Below are 18,061 nucleotides of genomic sequence, written 5' to 3' on the forward strand. Positions count from 1 at the left end.
AACAACTTTTTTTGTATGACCAAAATGCCCACACTGGTTAAGTAATATTACCACTGGGGGTCAGATTCTCCACGTGCTTTTGTAGTCTAGCGAACCCTCGTGGCGGAATTGGACTCACCGTCTAACTGATCCAGACCGTTGAATGGTGAGTCCAAGTGTCTCCAAAATTCAACTATAAATTTAATGCCACTTCAATTTTTGCAGAGTGGTCACAGCCACGCTGCCACAGGTTAGGGTGCCCCTCCTTCCACTCCCGACTCCCTCCTCCTCCGCTTGGTCAAATTTTGAGGCATATAAACTGAAATAAAAATTATTTTCCTTCACCAACACATACTTAATATTAGAGTATTAATAGACTGAGATAAATTGAAATGAACAAGTGGAGGTTGAAAGGTTACAAAAAATGTGAGGCCACAAAATTCCAAATAAAGGTCTTGGCGGTATCTAGGACGTGGGTCAACATTGCCCACTTGTAAAAATAGATATCAGGGCAAAAAAAAAAAAAAATATCAATGAAGGTGTAGGTATTGAATTTGCAGGTCACGTGCGCCTCAGATGCATCTCTTTCTAGGGATCCCATTCCCATGTTCCCCAGGAACGTTCAATCTATCCCAAAAAGACTCATAGCAGACCACCCTGCGCAACTTAGCGTTGCCCGCACTCCCCATAACTAACATGCACCCAACCGTTTGAGTCTTTTCCCAAGCCAGTTGCTCTTTTCCCGAGAAAATAAAGTGGCAAAATTTTTCACCAAATCTCTCCAGTTTTTTATAGTATTTTATTTTAACTATTGCGCGTGAAGGGTGGACCCACCCTATGAGTGTGTCACGGATGTTTGAAACAGAGTCGGATTAAAGAAAAGGGTGACTGATACCGTTGTTGACGGACGTTATGAAGCTTGTGAGTGAGTCCAACCGTTTCACTTTATTTCACTTTAACGGGATTGAACCCCCAAAATGAACGCCGTTAACTGCGCAGTAAAGAAGATCCCAGTCCCATAAATGACGCTCTTAGACAAATTTTCTGGTTCCCTGTGGGGGTGGGGGCCCAACTGCGAGCAACGGTTAGTTCCGCTGACGTGGACACAAGATGCCACATCGGAAGGCATGAGTACTAGGAGAAGCGAAATTCTCGTGGTGATTGGAGAAGGCGCGCGTCTAATCGCCGATTTATTCGCTGACTTTTTTGCCACCTGGCGCAGCATTTGTCAATTAGTGACGCGCATTTTTAATAGATTCTGGCCCACGCTTTCTTCGTTGATGGGAGGCTGTCACTTTTTGTTCCATTAAATGACCTTTATTGCGTCCAGCGGCCCTTTATTTACGACAGCGCCACTCCGTGTACTCTGTTTTTGGGGGCAAATCAGTAGATTTGACTCCGAGCGAGGGCCTTTTGGGAAAGCATCACGCCATACGTGGATAGGGGCGGCCTTTGGCCGGTTACCTGAACTAGAATGCAAGGGGGTGCACATTTTTCCACCTCCTTTAAAAAATTTCATTTAATTGCTTTTATATACAATAAAAAGTAGAAAATTAAAAAAGAGAATCCTCTTTTTGCCCCAAAAGTACCATCTATCATTGTTTTTGCCCTAATGATTTAAGCTTTCTCAGCTTGTGCTTCCCATCCCACTGTTGCCCTTTCTTTAATTATTTTCTTGGTTTTGTAAAGGCTTTGGCCACTTTATCCCTCTTTCAAGCCTTCAAATTTCTAATGTGGAAGTTTTCAATGAGGATAAAGTGCTATACTTAATGTAAAAGGAACAGTAATGGTGGTCATTTTTTCCCCTTTTTGGGGCTATATAGCCTAGATTAATATTATGCTTCCAAAAACAAATAAAAACCCACTATTAATTTCGAGGCGGATTGAGAAATTAGGATTAAAAAAATGTGGTTCATAAGACTTTACATAGACAATGTGGTATGCAAACTAAGTAAAGACACTTTACTTCAAAAATAAAGTTCATAATCCAAGCAAAGGCAACAAATCTAATCCATTACTTTTGAATAACCTCAAAAGCAATCATGTATTTGACAATATGGGAGAATGTGGGTCTAGTATGGAATAGAGGTAAGAGTGGGTTTTAAGCATGGTTTTAATGAAACAAAATACGTTGAATAGATGGTGAGTATGATTCCAATGATAATGCCTTGTTACTTTATTTTCAAGATTCCAATTTTCATTATTTTTTAATGGCATTATTGACATCGGTCAACAGGCATCTTAAAGTTATTCTTTGCATAAATTAAAATTGAAAACTTAGTGTTCTCATATGAAATCACTTGCTTGCCATGAGGTTAAGTTAATATTTTTTAAATAGGTTGATCTCACACTAATTTACATGCATTTATACTCATTATGGGTTTAATTATGGAGAATTACAAAGCGAGACTTGACTCATCCCTCACAACACACCCGTTTGAGACATTAATTCATCCGAGGCTTATAATCGTGTCTAATTATCTTCAACTTACTCACAAATCTCATGGTCATTTTTTGCATATCAAGCAAAACTAAACCTTTGCTTAGTTCTTGTTTCTAAAAAAAAAAAAAAAACTTTAAAAATCCCTTAAATTTTGATGGAGAGGCACAAGTTAAGACATCCGTTGGCAGAGTTGCATAAGAAGGACCATTTGAGTCAAAGCAAAAAACTAGCATCAAAAGGAAAAAACAGGTTGAATTTTAGTTGTGATAATCTATTAATCTCAGAGCTAAAATCGAAGAAAAGAGTGGGCAAAATCAATTCTTGCCTTCAGAAATAGTTGTTCTGATTCTTCTAAGGCCTTCTTCAATGCTTTACGGGTCACACAATAGTACAGAAGAAGCCATAATTCTTAATAATGATAATTAATAATAATGCATTCACTAATTATGAGATAAGGGTGGTTTGAACTTCAATGTTATTTAAATAAAAAAATAAAAGGGTGCTTTTTATTTTTAAATGAATTAAATAACTTTGAAAACCTGTCGACATATGAACAGCTCAAACCTATCACGCTACCAATAAAATGACCTGCTCTTTGGTTTCTTCTCATTAGCCATTTTGTTCAGTATCTCTCTGTTTATTTATCTCCCCTGTGCTGTAGAGCTTCTAGATATCCCTCTGCTTCTTCAGCACTCTATTTTTTTTTTTTTCACCTTTTTATCATATACGGGAGAAAAAAAGAAGAAGAAGAAAACCCATTCAAACAAACAGAGAAAGCATACATTTTTCACCACTTTACACACAAAATGGTGGATTCTTGCCTGCTGTTGTTGCTGATTTGCTCTGTTCTTGGTCTTGTTTCTGGGTCTTCTAAAGAGCTCCCAATCATATCGTTTGATGAAGGGTACTCTCCGCTATTCGGAGATGCTAATCTTGCCATTCTGAAGGATGGTAAAACGGTTCACATGTCTCTAGATGAACGAACAGGTCATGTATGCTTTGTTGTTTTTTCTGGATATGGTTTTTTTATTCTTTGGAGGCTCGTTTTGTGTTGGATTTTGGGTTTTTGACAGTGGTTTTGGGTTTTGGGGCACACAGGTTCCGGTTTCATCTCTCAGGACCTTTACCTCCATGGATTCTTCAGCGCTTCGATCAAGTTGCCTGCAGATTATACAGCAGGAGTTGTCGTCGCGTTTTATGTGAGTAATCTGTTCAAAAACCTTATCAAATCTCTCATACAAGATTGCCTTCTGTTTTTCTGGACTTTCTTTTGAAATTTCTTCATCCCATGTTCATATTTGAACTCGAAGTTAAACAATCTGATTAGACCAATCCGAACCAAATGGTTTTTTTTTTTTTTTTCCTTTTTTCAAAATCCTATGTCCTAGATTTTATTTTTCTTTATCTTTCTTTTTGTCTTTTAAGTTTTGGTTGAAAAATATGGTCTTATCGATATCACCCAGATGGCTTTTCCCCTAGTTTTCTCAGTTTCAAGTTCCAAAAATTGATCAAAGAAATCACAAAACGATTTCCCTTGAAAAAAAAATACAAGATGACCTTGATATTCAAGTTCAAAATTTTTGTTAAAATCACACATGGACGGAGGTTTTTCAAGTTTAGCAAATGCCTTTACACTCAGATGAGGTTTTTCACTCTCTCTGTCTTTTGTTCAAGTTGTTGTTTTTTTTTTTTTTTTCCTTGGCTTTTCTTTTTTAAGTTCATATTTATTAATCTAAAAGATTTCTTTCATATTTTTCAAGCAAACAACCACATCTGAATGGATTTTCTAACAATCTTAACATTTGTTCGAATCCAACAACAACCCATCTTAGAATTCTTTGTTTCTTTGATTACAGATGTCAAATGCAGATATGTTCGAGGCAAACCATGATGAACTAGACTTTGAGTTCTTGGGTAACATTAGAGGCAAGGATTGGAGGATTCAGACCAATGTTTATGGCAATGGAAGCACCAACGTGGGAAGGGAAGAGAGATACCACCTCTGGTTCGATCCTTCTGAAGATTTCCATCAGTACAGTATTCTCTGGAGTGATAATCTGATCATGTAACCATCCGTTTTTGCCTATCTTTAGATAATTCATATTCTTTTAATGTTTTCTTCTCTAACAACTGCCCTTTTCTTCTTTTAATATCGTGAACTACTTATAACATATGTTCTCTAATTATTTATCTTGTTGCAGTCTGGACCTTATTGTATTAGGCTTATTTATTGAATTGATGGCTCGGTTGTAAGGTAGATGCACAGTTTCTAATCTTAGGAAATGCTCACATAAATGGCTCTGTTTTTATCACTGCACCGAATCCCCTGTTTTTCCTTTTTTTTTTCTTTTTTCTTTTTTCTTTTTTAAACCAAAACTCAGCTTCCTCTTATTCTTTAGCTGAATTTAGTCAATGGTCTAATTGCTTAGTAGGAACATATTTATAGGACTTATGCAATTGGGTTCCTAATCAGGCATCTTTGTGGGGTTTGTGGGGTTTGTGGGGAAGTGAGAATATTTACAATATGTGTTGTCTTTTATGGCTGCTCTGTTTGTTTTGATAGAAAATATGGAGAAAGAAATATTGCCTGAAATATTATGTGTTCTATTTAAGGATTCATGTGCTCCTATGTCTTGCAATGTTGTGATGTGCTGCAGATTTTACGTGGACAATGTTCCTATCAGAGAGATAAAGAGGACTGAAGCAATGGGCGGGGACTTCCCCTCCAAGCCAATGTCTTTATATGCCACTATATGGGATGGGTCGGAGTGGGCTACCAATGGAGGCAGATACAGAGTGAATTACAAATATGCTCCTTATGTGGCAGAATTTTCTAACCTGGTTCTACGTGGCTGTGCTGTTGACCCAATTGAGAAGTCACCGAAGTGTGACAATGGTCCTACTTCTAAAGCAAGTATCCCCACAGGCATCATGCCAGAGCAGAGGAGCAAGATGGAGAAGTTCAGGAAGACACACATGACATATTCCTATTGCTATGATCGTGTTCGATACACAGTCCCTCCGTCTGAGTGCGTGGTTAATACCCAGGAAGCAGAGCGTCTGCGAAGGTTCGACCCAGTCACATTTGGAGGGCGGCGCCACCACCACCATGGGAAGCGGCACCAGAGGAACCGATCAAGCCAAGGCGAGGCTACTACCATTTAAGAGGCTACCACCATGGGGGCTGTCATTTGCATAAATTGTCATATGGTTATTGTCATTGATTTTCTGTTTGATTTAGTTGGGTCAGTTTTTTTTTTTTAATTTTTTCTTTCTGTGAATAGAGAGAGAGAGAGAGAGAGAGAGGAGGGGGGGAAGAGCACAGATTTATTGAAGGGATAATGGGGTTTTTATATGGGGTACAGTGTTGGGTATGTATATATTTCATACCTTTAGATTCCAGCCATTCTATCATTATTGATGTTTGTCACTGGCTTTATAAATTGAATTTGATGATGATTTATGTACTTGGCACAAATCCCCCCTCATGCTTTCAATAAACATTTGGCATATTGAGTTGCTATAAAAGCATCCATGTTTTATCTAGTGCCTTGATTTTTTTCCCTATTTTGGTCATGTAATTTTGAAAGTATTATGTTTATTTAATAACATTATATCATAGCTCTCTGCAACTAAATGATATTATTTTTTATTGGGTAATTAGAATATTTCCCCAACATAATAGAAATGTTCCATGGAATGGGGGCCGTTGGTCTGGCAGATTTTTTCGTAAATGCCCAACTCTAGCCCATCTTCAAGGGGCATTTTGTCATGGGTAACTGGGAATCTTAAGTAGGTTGCGTTTGACAAGGGGCATGTGGATGTTTGATTGATTTGAGGAGATTAGGGAGTTTTCCTGTCATTTTGGACTTGCTTTCTTGACTTTTACAGCTCATGTAAAGCCTTTAATTTTATATAGTTGGGAAGTTGGGAAGTTGGAATAGCGATGGCACCCTCTCTCAGTGAATGCTTTTCTGGTGATTGTGGGTGTGTGGGGGGAGTGGTGGTGGTCAAGTGACCAATCTCACTACGATGGCCCCCAGCTAGCTCTCTCACCACCATAGAAATAGAATTTGATCAACTCAAAAAATGAACAATTTTCCATAAAAGCATCCCCTATCAGGTATGCAAAGTTGGGCTAAGGAATGGTGGCAATTGATTCATCCGTTTGTTGGGATGGGCTTCTCATCAAGACCAACTTGATGGTTGGATCCTTCCCAATAGTCAAAATTAATAAATGAATCACTTTTCTAGACTCTGCTGAGCCGAGAAACAATTATTGATAGGTGGGGTGGGAAAAATATATATAGGTGGAAAAGGAAAAAAATTAAATTAGGAAGAAGATGACCTGCTACATTGACGAAGGCATTAGAATAAGGATAAGTTTCAAATGGTGAAGAGTGACTTGTGACGAATAGAAAACAATGCCAATCCAACACGCAACGATTGTAGAGGAGACGGGTGCAGATATGCAGATATTAGTATGGTGGTAGATAAAATCACATGAAAGCAAATGGTGTGATTTGCATGGACCAGGCCACAACATCACCCTTGACCCTCGTTTTATTTATTTCTTTTATTTTTTTCTAAGTTTCTAACTAATCTAAGCAACTTGCTCAATGCATGTGGATGGGAACCACTATTCTTGACATTACCAATCAAAATTTCATCTCCGTGTCTCTATCGGGTAGTTATAGCTTTTTCAATTTCCTAGCATGATGCTCTGCTCTGTACTCGAGATTTTCGTGTGGACATCAAAACGCAAAAGTGAAGCCCCACAATCTATACTTACAACCTTCAAGTCACATGTGAGAAAGCAAGGTTAGGTTTGAGTCAAATCTAGGTCAAATCGAGGTTCAGGCTTGCCAAGTATAGGCCAATTTGTGAACCGTCAAATCTAGGTTCAAGCTTGCGAGGTATTAGCATGTTTGGGAACATTTGTTAAAAAATCAGTCCTCAATTGTTTACTATTTAAAAACTCAAATATGAAATATAGTTTTCTCATCCTATATACTGATGTTTAAAAACACCTGAAATTTATTCAATCTGTTTTCAAAATAAATTCTCAAAAAGTGTTATTTGTAAAAAATTTAAATGTTTTATACTTAAAAAAGAACATAAAACTTTTTTCAAGATGAATTACCAAACAAGGATGTACACTCCAAGGTTGTGTGAGCCTGCAATACCCGTTCAATACTTGCTCCAAAAGATGAGAAATTACACATTCAGAAGCTATGGATTATTAATTGGCAGCCAAAATGATGTCGAAAAGACTGAAGTATTTTTTATCCAACTACAATAGTCTATAAAAAAGAGAAATTCAAGCCCCTAGTTATGATATTTAGACTCGCTTCTCTCAATCATTCTGACAAAATTGCGAACAATCCCCCTGCCTTCACTGGTTATAATGCTCTCTGGATGGAACTGAACCCCCTGCAATGTTGGTCATCACAATAAGACTAACATGAGTTTATGAACAGCATAACTGAAGACGCTAGAGAGTGAAAGTATAGGAGAATTAACTCAAAACACTACCAATTGGCTATTTAATTATTATCCTACCAAAAAGAGGCGAGTAAGAGGGATCAATTTAGCAAAGGCACTATATTTTTTGTAACTTCCAAGCTCTCGGTCACACCAAACATGTAATAAGTTCTGAAAGCCCAAGGCTAATTTTTTTATATATGGCCTTATTTGGGATGCTGAAGAATATGGTGTCCTTCTCTTCACTCGATTTCCATTTCAGAGCTATTCGAGCAAGTCCTATCTGTGGCATAATTACCCTCTCAATATTTTACTTTTAATTCCTCTGCAACCCGGAAAAGGACCGGACAAAAGCATAGCTGGAGAAGTTTAAGAAGAGATTTAAATACTTTTGTTTGATCTAACTTCGCCCACCTTCTCCTGTCATCTTTATTTCACAACTGCCCCTCTTCTATTTCATCTTATCACTAGTAAAGGAACAACGTAATGATATCAACAGTAGCAATGAGGTTGAAAAAAATGGAGGTGCAAAATAAAAAGGAACCATGTTGAACTGTTTGTCAACAATCCCAGATGTCATGGTCATTGATGGATAAACAATGTTGAACTATTTATCAAGAATCCTAGATACCTCTTATGGAGATATCAGCAATAAACTAATCTCATCTATATTTAATACTATAATGGCGAGTGTCAAGGCTTGGCTCCAAGGCATAAAAGACAGACCTAGGAACTAGATATAAAGAAAATGGGTAATTTCGTTATACTACCCAATCAGAAGATAGCCAATCAGCTTTACATTCTAGTGTATCCACCCTCAGACATCTTCAGGAATGATTGCCAGCACGTAGTCGTGATATAAAATACATTCATTTCCAATGGTAAGATGTCTAGAAAAGGAACCAATTTTGCTTGTTCCAAAATAAAATGACCAAATTAGAGAGGATAGAAAAAAATAAAGAATAAAAAAATTAAATTCCACTATAAGCATAGTCATGATATAAAATACATTCATTTCCAATAGTAAGATATCTAGAAAGGGAAACAACTTTGCTTGTTCCAAAATAAAAATGACCAAATTAGAGAAGATAGAAACAAAATAACTAAATTTCCACTATAATTTCTCACCACTCTCCTTCTCAAAATACTTGATCTTGTGGCTTCCAGTCAAAGTACCATCCCCATGAATGTGAATTTTCCTAAGTCACAAGTGTTTATAGCCTAATGTCATATCCTGGTCAAATGATCTCTCACTTACACTTATTTGGGAATAGACTTATCTAGGAGAGGAAGCTTCTATAAGAACCTAGTATATCTACATATCTTCATAAAAGATGGGGAGATATTCGAGTTGTGTGAAGTATTCAAGAGAGTTCTTGAGAACCCTTGTCAAAGGACTTGTACATAGAATATTATAGATTTGTGGAGAACCATCAAGGATTCTAAAGATTTCTCATAGTGCGAATAAATAAGTGATGGCCCCATTTGGCTGGTCAGTCACCAAGCCCTTGATAGATTTCATTCTTTCAAACTCTCCAAAAATTGCTTCGCTGTTTTGGGAAAATTGACTTAACTACAAATGTTCATTTCTTCCCCTTTTAAAAGAAATGCAATAAATTAAATAATATCTTTATTCTTCTATCCATCAGTCAGGTAAATGAAGGAACCAACTTTGTTGTTCCAAAATAAAAATCACCAAATTAGAGAGGATAGAAAAAAATTTGAATTTCCACTATAATTTCTCACCACTCTCCCTCCTCAAAATACTCGATCTTGTGGTGCTCCAATCAAAGTACCATCCTCTAATAATGTAAATTTTCCCAAGTCACAAGTGTTTAGCCTAATGTCATATCCAGTTCAAATGATCTCTCACTTACACATATCTGGGAAAAAACTCATCTAGGGTAGGAAACTGTATAAGAACCTAGAGATATCTACATACTTCATAAAAGATGGGAGATATTTGAGTTGCGTTAAGTATTCAAGAGAGTTCTTGAGAACTCTTGTCAAAGGACTTGGACATAGAATATTCTAGATTTGTGGAGAACCATCAAGGATTCTAGAAATTCTCATAGTGCCCCTAATGATGACCCCATTTGTCCAGACACCAAGCACTTGAGAGCTTCCGTTCTTCAAACTCTCCAAGAATTGCTTCACTGCTTGGGGAAGATTGACTTAGCAACTATAAATGTGCATTTCTTCCTCTTTTAAAAGAAATGCAATAAATTAAATAATATCTTTATTCTTCTATCCATCATTTAGGTAAATGAACTTAAATGTAGCTATGAACAACTTATAAATTTGTTGGGTATCATTTCCTGAGTATAAAACTGAAAGGCAACAATAAGAATAAACAGTAGAAACTGCTCATACAGGATTAATGGGTTAGTATTGAAATTTTAATTGGGAACCAGCAATCCAATATCTTACCTGCAGATGCTTATATTTTTTGTGACGGGCAGCCATTATCAGTCCATCCTCTGTCCATGCTGTAATCTCAAGTGCTTCATTGGGAAAGGAATCCTTTTCAATCACAAGACTATGATATCTACCAGCAGTGAAAGGACTGCAAACAAGTAGACACTCAGTAAAACATGTTAAAAAATTTTGATCTAATAAAAAGTAAGAGAAATTTTCATTGGTATGTAAATTGAAAGCTTAAGAATTGATAAGATGTTTGACTTAAATAATAGTCAGATTACATTAACATGAGCAAGACTTTAACCAATTTTTCCATGCAAAATTAACTCAAGAAGATATCTTTATGGCTTAAAAAAAAATTCATATAGTTCTCAATTAGAACATTACAACGATATATAAGTTTTGTAAGATAATAGGCTATCAAATCAAACAGTCATGTACTCTCTGAGAATTGACAAACTGTATAAATGACCAAATAATTATTTCATCACAAAAAAAAAAAAAAAAAAAAAAAAAAAAATCTGAAAAACAAATAAAATTCCAAAATTGAAAAAGAGCAGTCATGTGAGCTTTTTCTTCTTTTAATTAATTGAGGAAATTCTTTTATATCTCTCAAATATGGCACACTTGGCCAAGTGCCAAGGGCTTAGAGTTCTATGAGGATGTTCCAAGATTGACTCCATGAACCAAGAAAAGAAAATTATAAAATAATAATAATAATAACAATAAATAAATATTTACCCTAAAAAATGTAACTTTCAAAACTTGAATTTACATATTTATGACACAAGTTAATCTAATAAGGATTAAAAGTCTTTTAATTGTCTTTGGTTGAGGTGTGTTTGGCTTGTTTCTGTGAATACAACCTGCATAAGTTGGGCACGCCCCCTCCTTTTTTGGCGCTTATTAATGCATGCTCTTGCTGTCTATAAAAAAAAAAAGTCTTCTAATCGTTTAGTGCCAGACGGCATGATTCCACCAATCAAAGACGAATATACCTGAACTTATTGTTATTATATTATTTTTCCTTTTCATCATCTTTTGTATTACTCGAATCCCTCCTATGTCCTGACTATAATTCACAATGTTTTCTGTTTCTGATTGGTCTTCAAAACGAGTCATAAAAACAAAAGAGATCCAATATTCAAGAATATCTTAATCAAAATCCCAAAAAACTCCTTTAACCAGTATGACCACAGTATGGAATGAGCAAGTGTTATAAAAAACCATTCGATTTCACTCCATCATATAGACCAACATTTATTCTGAGGTCATGTGCTAGAGGTAACTTGTTTGTGCACTTTCAATAAATCTTTGATGACAGTACAAATCCATAAAATTCCTTAAAGAGTGAAGCAAGATCCCCAAACAAAAATAGAACTACAAAAAAGTTCTTTTAAAAAATAACAGCAAAAGTACAATTTAGAGCTAGCATGACGTGTAATAAAACTGTTGAGCAAAGCCATTTTTTTAGAACTGAGATGCACCATCAAAACTCTCTGATGATATGACCCAATAAAAAGGAAAAACAAAAAAGAAGCCACCTTAGAAGGAAGACTCTCCCACCCAAACTACCTGCACAGGAAAATTCTCAAATAGTGTTCCTGTAACAGCTCAAAACAAAGACTTCACCAAAATTACATCCATCCTGCTAAACCACCAAACCTTCTATCTGGAAAAACTCTGCTATCCTAAGCGACTATTCCACTAACTTACTTCCCAATCTGGAAGATTGAGATCAGCATAACCATAGTCAAGCTCCTAAATATGATAATCACACTCCCATTCTAACTTATCCACAGCCACCACATAGAGGTCCAGAAAGCAATATACAGAAATAAAGAAATTTTTGCCTCATAAAGATACTTTCAAAGATAAACCGCAGACCATTGCTAACAGTATACCTAACCTAACTTTCAAGCACCAAAATCCCATGATAGGTTCTAGGTGTTAATTACTTGAACACAAAACATAAATGCTTATTAAGAACCTAACGTTATAGCAAGAGAGCAAGCAAAGTAAATAATCTTACTACAAAAAAGAGAGTAAGAAAATAAGTAAATCAAATAGATGTTAAGGTATCAAAACATCAAAACCTTCCCCTTTGACATGATTCAGTTATTAATTGTAACTGTTTTCAAGATGTATAAAGTAGTTGCTTAAAACTCATTCAAATTCCCGAGCTCAACTACACATATATTGTGCTTACTAATAGTCTCACTAAACTTCATCACTTACATTTAGGTTTTCAAATACTGTTATTCAATTTTATTTTTCCTGTCCTCAAAAGAACATTTGACCACATTAGCTTCCTTTTTGTACAACTCTTGTTGATTTTTCTTCAGTATGCAAAACAATTACTTACAATTGATAACTGGTGATAGATTAAGAAATACTAATGAAACATATGTTCGACCTAGAAACGGTGGACAATCTCAAAACTTAATAGGTCTATTAGTAATTTTATCAACATTCAACCTGGAAAAGCTTATTATGATCTGCTCTGGTCAAGAGAATTTTATCACTATTTAAGAAGCCTAAATACAACAAGAAAACTTTTAATATATTCTTATTTGCATATTAGGGAAAAAAACTTCTAGAAAACCATTCCCCACTAAAAAAGAAAGAAACAAAAAAAGGGGGAAAAAAAGAACCTCTGATGAATTAGTTTTTGAGTAAAGCCAAAAAGAAAATTTTAGTCCATCAATATGCAATTGAAAACCATAGCTGCCTTTTAACAATCATATTGAATTTCTACATTAGATTCCCATAAGATTGTAATTATTAACACTATTGAACTTGACAAATGAGGTGAAGCAAGATTTGCCAATGAAGAAAAATATGCATCGGATGAATAAAAACATGTGCAATCATGTGCATGCACATATATGAGAGAGAGAGAGAGAGAGAGAGATTGCACACAAGAAAAAATAAATAAACATTTTAAGAGCATTCTACAGAGGGAGAGTTATCATCACAGGTTGAAAAGCGGAAAATTAAACATTTAAGAGCACTTTTAAGAGAAATCAGAAAGATTAAATAAAATACAACACACATAAAGAGATTATTTGGGATTGTATATAAAAAAGAAAATATGTATATCATTTCAGGATCCTAGGGCCATTGTTGTTTGTTTGTTTGATAGGCAAACAGGAAGACATGTATTAGTAGTGCCTAAAAGGATGCATAGCAAAGTACACACGAAGCATGCAAGACGCCCACTGATGATAAAGGAAAAAAACAAAAAAAAAAACACCTGATTTTACTTTAGGTTCAACCAATCTACAGATCTAACATAGACATTGTGTGATCTATATACACCCTAACCCAATTCCCAAAAGTATAACAAAAAACATATTTGATTGTTTGGTCTGACTACTCAACATCATTAAAAGCCTTTTTATTCTTCTCCTTTCAAAGAGTCCAAAACAAGCATAAGGGAGCGGCCTTCCATGCTTTTTTCTGTTTTTTCCCCTCAAAAGAGTCATTCTAACCCAACAAGTTCCCTCTCAGTGAAGATACATAACCCACTCCACTCCACAAAAGGCAAGAATCAAGTGCCACACCATTCATGCTTTGGAACAATGTAAAAGCAAGTGGTCTGTTGTCTCCTCCACATATTTGCACAAGTAACAACTATTAGGGAGAGTCCAACCCCTTCTTTTGAGCCAGTAAAGAGTAAGGATTCTACCCCATGACATTTCCCATGCAAAGAAGTTGACCTTCACTGGTACCCAAGATCTCCACACAAAGTTGGGAAACACTCTCTAAATCCTGTAGATAAGGAAGAATAAAGAGATTTAATTGAAAACTTGTCACACTTGGATTCATTCCACCTCAGTGAGTCCTCCACTTCCCTTTTAATTACCACTAATTGTAGTTTCCAAAATGAGCTCTCCACTTCATCCAACTCCCAATTGTTAAACTGCCTTGAAAAACAGGGGCTCCAACGACCCTCTCTTCCCCAACCACCTCCCAAGCCTCTGCCACCCATCCTTCCTTGTTAGAAGCAAAGGAAAATAAATTCAAAAAGGCTTTTTCCAAAGTTTGGTCCTCACACCAGAAGTTTTTCTAGAATTTAACCCTTCTTCCTTTCCCAAGTAAAAAGCGAGACCTAGGGCCCTCTCTCCTTTCAAGTTTTATTCAGTCATCTTCCCCAATCCAAGAAAAGACAAATCATCCATGGAGAATGTGAAATTGTGTGCTGAAATTAACCAGAAGAGGCATGGTTGCATATCTTAGAGAAAACAATATAGCTGCAGATGGCTTAGGTAATTTAGACACAATGGATGAAAAATGTTTCATGATTTTCCAAGTTCCACAAGGGACAAAGATGGGAAAGATATGTGAGGTGTATCTTTTCCACATTGGATGGTTTCGTCTATTTATTAGATGGGAAAAGAAAAAATGAAACATAAATTTGGAGTAACATGTCATCCATGGCAAGGTCAACTCATTCACCAAGAGATAAACAAAATATCACAGGAACCAAGTTCAGAAAATATCTCATGTATACTATTTTGGTAAGGAAAAAATCGAAAGATATGGAAATCCACCCCTACCATGGGATTAATTCTAAAAGCATGATCATTAGTAGAAAGTTAAAAATCAAAAGAAATGGAAACCAACCCCACTGTGGGATTAATTCTAAAAGCATGATTATTAGTAGAAAGGAAAAGGTTGAAAGAAATGGAAATCCACCCCCACCATGGGATTAATTCTGAAGGCATGATCATTAGTAGACTGTAGATTCAAAAACATTCTAGATATAAGTAATAACAAAATATTGTAGAAAGAAATGAAAACTTACTTTGATAACCCTGAAAACAAGCCATCTTCTCCTTTTTCATCATAATATACAGGAGAGCTTTTTCCATGCATAACGCCAAAAGGAGAACGTACAATCTTCCCTAAGAAACAAAAGGATGTATTGCAAGCTCCTTAGAAGGAAAAAAAAATTAGGACAAGTGTATTATGCAGACAACTTTTAAAGAATACCACTGAACTCAAAAATCTCTATTCTGAATTTTTGGGGTTAGTTATAACAATGGCTTTTCCAACCATTGTTCTGTACATGTGAAATTAATATCACTTGCAATAATCTTTCTGGCGCATGACAAAACCATTCCCATGATCTATCAATGTTTTTTTTATTATCTGGTTGTTAAAGAGGTGCACAAATTATGCCACTACATAAGCAGCCCAAAGAACTTAAGGAATCTTGAAAGACTCGCCTCCAAAAGCTTCTCCGATGCACTGTAGCCCCATACAGACACCAAACAAGGGTACAACAGGTCCAAGTTCCAAAACAGTCTGCAATGATATCCCTGAATCTTGAGGTGTACCTATACAAGGAAAATGTAGTGTATATTGAAGTCGACCATGTGTCTCGAAGAATAACATATTAGCACAAGTTCTTACCTGGTCCTGGGGATATAAGCACCCCTCTTGGATTTTTCCTGTAAAAACATCAGAGAAGGGTATGAATGCGGTTAGATTACTTAAATATCACCACCCCAAAATGCTAACACATCACATGCAAGAACTAGAGAAGGGAAAATTTTTAACAACCAAAATTATGAAGTCTTACTTTTTTAATTCCTCCACACTAAGCTCATCATTCCGGTAGACCTCAAAGTTACACCCAAGCTCTCCCAAGTACTTTAAAATCAATAGGATAGATTATTGGAATAACGAGTTAATATTTATTCATCAGAGCATGAAATAGAAACAGAAACACCCTCATTGGAAAGCATCGAAAGCAAAGAACCCAAGGGAAAGCAAAACCAAAAACCAAGCAACAAAGCTAACATTTAAAGATATCAGAAGTGCAAAAATATATATATAAAAGTAGATTTATGAATATTTTCAGAAGGTTTTCTCCTCCAAGATTTTCCTCTTTCCATTTGTCTCCCTAACCAACTGAAACAATAGAGAAAACCCCTCCTGTTCTCCCAACTTCTTTGTGGAAAAAGCCATGAGCAAATGAACTTAAACAATTAATCATAAGTTCGAAACAAATACCGAACAGTCTAGAAGATTGATCCAATCAATATATCGAAGATGCAAAAGCATCATTATTAGGAAATAAATATCAAAACAATCTTATTTAGAAAAATGGAGTAACATCCTTAAGGTGAAAATCAGGAAAAAAAAAAAAAAAAAAAAAAATCTCAGCCAGATGGACTTGTTTTGCTTTGAAAAAGCATATATATATATATATATATATATATATATATATATAAACAAATCACGTTAGCTAACCAGAAAAACCCTTCTTTCTCTTTGAATTTTCTGCTCCTCAAATTTCTGCCCATTTTGGGCTCATGTGATTTTTAACTAGTCCCTCCCAACCAAAAAAAACCACCCATCAGCATTAGCGCCAAACAAAAAATCAAAACCGTGAATAACAAGAATGGATCAAAAGAAAGCGAAAGGAGAAAAAAAAAACCTGGCAAAGATTGTAAGTGAAGCTGTCGTAATTATCAATGACGACGATCGGATTCTTCGTCCCGTTGTCCAAAACAGGCGACCTGGAGTTCGATTCGGCAATAGACATCGACGCCTTGAGAGCAAACCCATCTTTCTCCTTAAACACAACAGATCCGCAACGCAGCTCTACACCCAAAACATATAGCCTCTCTATCAATCCGAGAGAGAGAAACAATTACCATAAAAAAAAAAAAAAAAGGCTCACTTGATTGGAAAGAGAAGCTGGAGATGTTACGAGGAGACTCTAGGGTTTGGAAAGGCAGGGAGGACTTAGATTGAAACAGAGCGGATTGAGAGAGAAGAGAAGCCATTGCTGGAGAGGTGAAAGAGAAGAGTGAACTATCCGAAACTTTGAGTCTGAAAATAAGGATGCTCTGTCCGATCATGTGCAACACGTTTGAATTGCAAACAGTGCGGGCAAATTTGATTAGATTTTGGCGTATCTTAATTTCAGATTCGTTCTAATTATTCAGAATTTTTGTTTTACCCTCGATAGGAGGCTGGTGGACATCTATGTCATCAAGAAAAATGTGCACCACATGCTTCACAGTATCATTTGGTTTCCAAAAAAATATGCCTTGTATACAATCTTTCAATCAAAATTAAATATGATTAAAAATTTAAAATTTTATATATTTTGAGCAATAATTCTTAAAATATTAAAGGCTGTTTTTGGAATACAATCCTTGAAAAGAAAATTTTAATTAAATTCATGGAATAAAATAAAGATTAGGATATGCTGTAATGAATAGAATGATCTGTGTTAAAAGGAAAATTGTAATGAAGGTCAATTTATTCTTACCGTTTGATCTCGCAGGAGGAAGAGAGGCGCTGTAACTTGTAAACTTTCCTTAAGTGTGAGAAAAACATTCACTTTGATTCCCTTTAAATAATAAATTTATTTATGTTTATGTTTCCCTTTAATATCACATTTGCATTAATTGGTTATCTAAGTATATATGTTCATTTCATTTATATTATAAATAACTTGGGTACGGAATTATAAGATGATAAGTTATTTATAATTGGTTTATTGATTTTGATAATAAAATAGAAATTATAGTGCATCATCTTTTAATTGAAAGGATAATCTATCTTAAGCATTGAGATGAGTTTCTCATTATAAGTACATAAGTGTGTATGATTACATATCAAATATAACTTATAGTGAATCATGACTTAAAATTATCAAATTATCATAATTCATTATTTGAAGGTGAGAAAATGGGGATGAGATATGAA

General features: G+C 35.5%; 2 protein-coding genes across 3 annotated transcripts; one reads left to right on the forward strand and one right to left on the reverse strand.

Annotated features, from left to right (window-relative positions):
* The first annotated feature begins 3,025 nt into the window (after positions 1 to 3,025).
* Positions 3,026 to 5,968, forward strand: LOC117919824 (probable xyloglucan endotransglucosylase/hydrolase protein 28). The gene is made up of 4 exons (XM_034837089.1): positions 3,026 to 3,409; positions 3,521 to 3,621; positions 4,279 to 4,487; positions 5,080 to 5,968. Exons 1-4 carry the CDS (start codon positions 3,229 to 3,231, stop codon positions 5,585 to 5,587), a joined length of 999 nt encoding a protein of 332 aa, XP_034692980.1. The 5' UTR covers positions 3,026 to 3,228; the 3' UTR covers positions 5,588 to 5,968.
* A 1,626-nt stretch (positions 5,969 to 7,594) lies between these two features.
* Positions 7,595 to 17,260, reverse strand: LOC117923769 (anthranilate synthase beta subunit 2, chloroplastic-like). 2 transcript variants are annotated; one of them, XM_034842222.1, is made up of 8 exons: positions 17,055 to 17,260; positions 16,779 to 16,945; positions 15,918 to 15,988; positions 15,749 to 15,786; positions 15,562 to 15,672; positions 15,138 to 15,237; positions 10,337 to 10,472; positions 7,595 to 7,855 (listed from the first exon to the last, which is right to left on the reverse strand). In XM_034842222.1, exons 1-8 carry the CDS (start codon positions 17,203 to 17,205, stop codon positions 7,751 to 7,753), a joined length of 879 nt encoding a protein of 292 aa, XP_034698113.1. In that variant the 5' UTR covers positions 17,206 to 17,260; the 3' UTR covers positions 7,595 to 7,750. The 2 variants fall into 2 exon arrangements, with proteins under 2 accessions (XP_034698113.1, XP_034698106.1); XM_034842215.1 differs by having other exon boundaries at positions 17,025 to 17,258.
* Positions 17,261 to 18,061: the final 801 nt, after the last annotated feature.

Source organism: Vitis riparia, chromosome 1, assembly GCF_004353265.1.
Source record: "Vitis riparia cultivar Riparia Gloire de Montpellier isolate 1030 chromosome 1, EGFV_Vit.rip_1.0, whole genome shotgun sequence".
NCBI classification, from domain to species: Eukaryota; Viridiplantae; Streptophyta; class Magnoliopsida; order Vitales; family Vitaceae; genus Vitis; species Vitis riparia.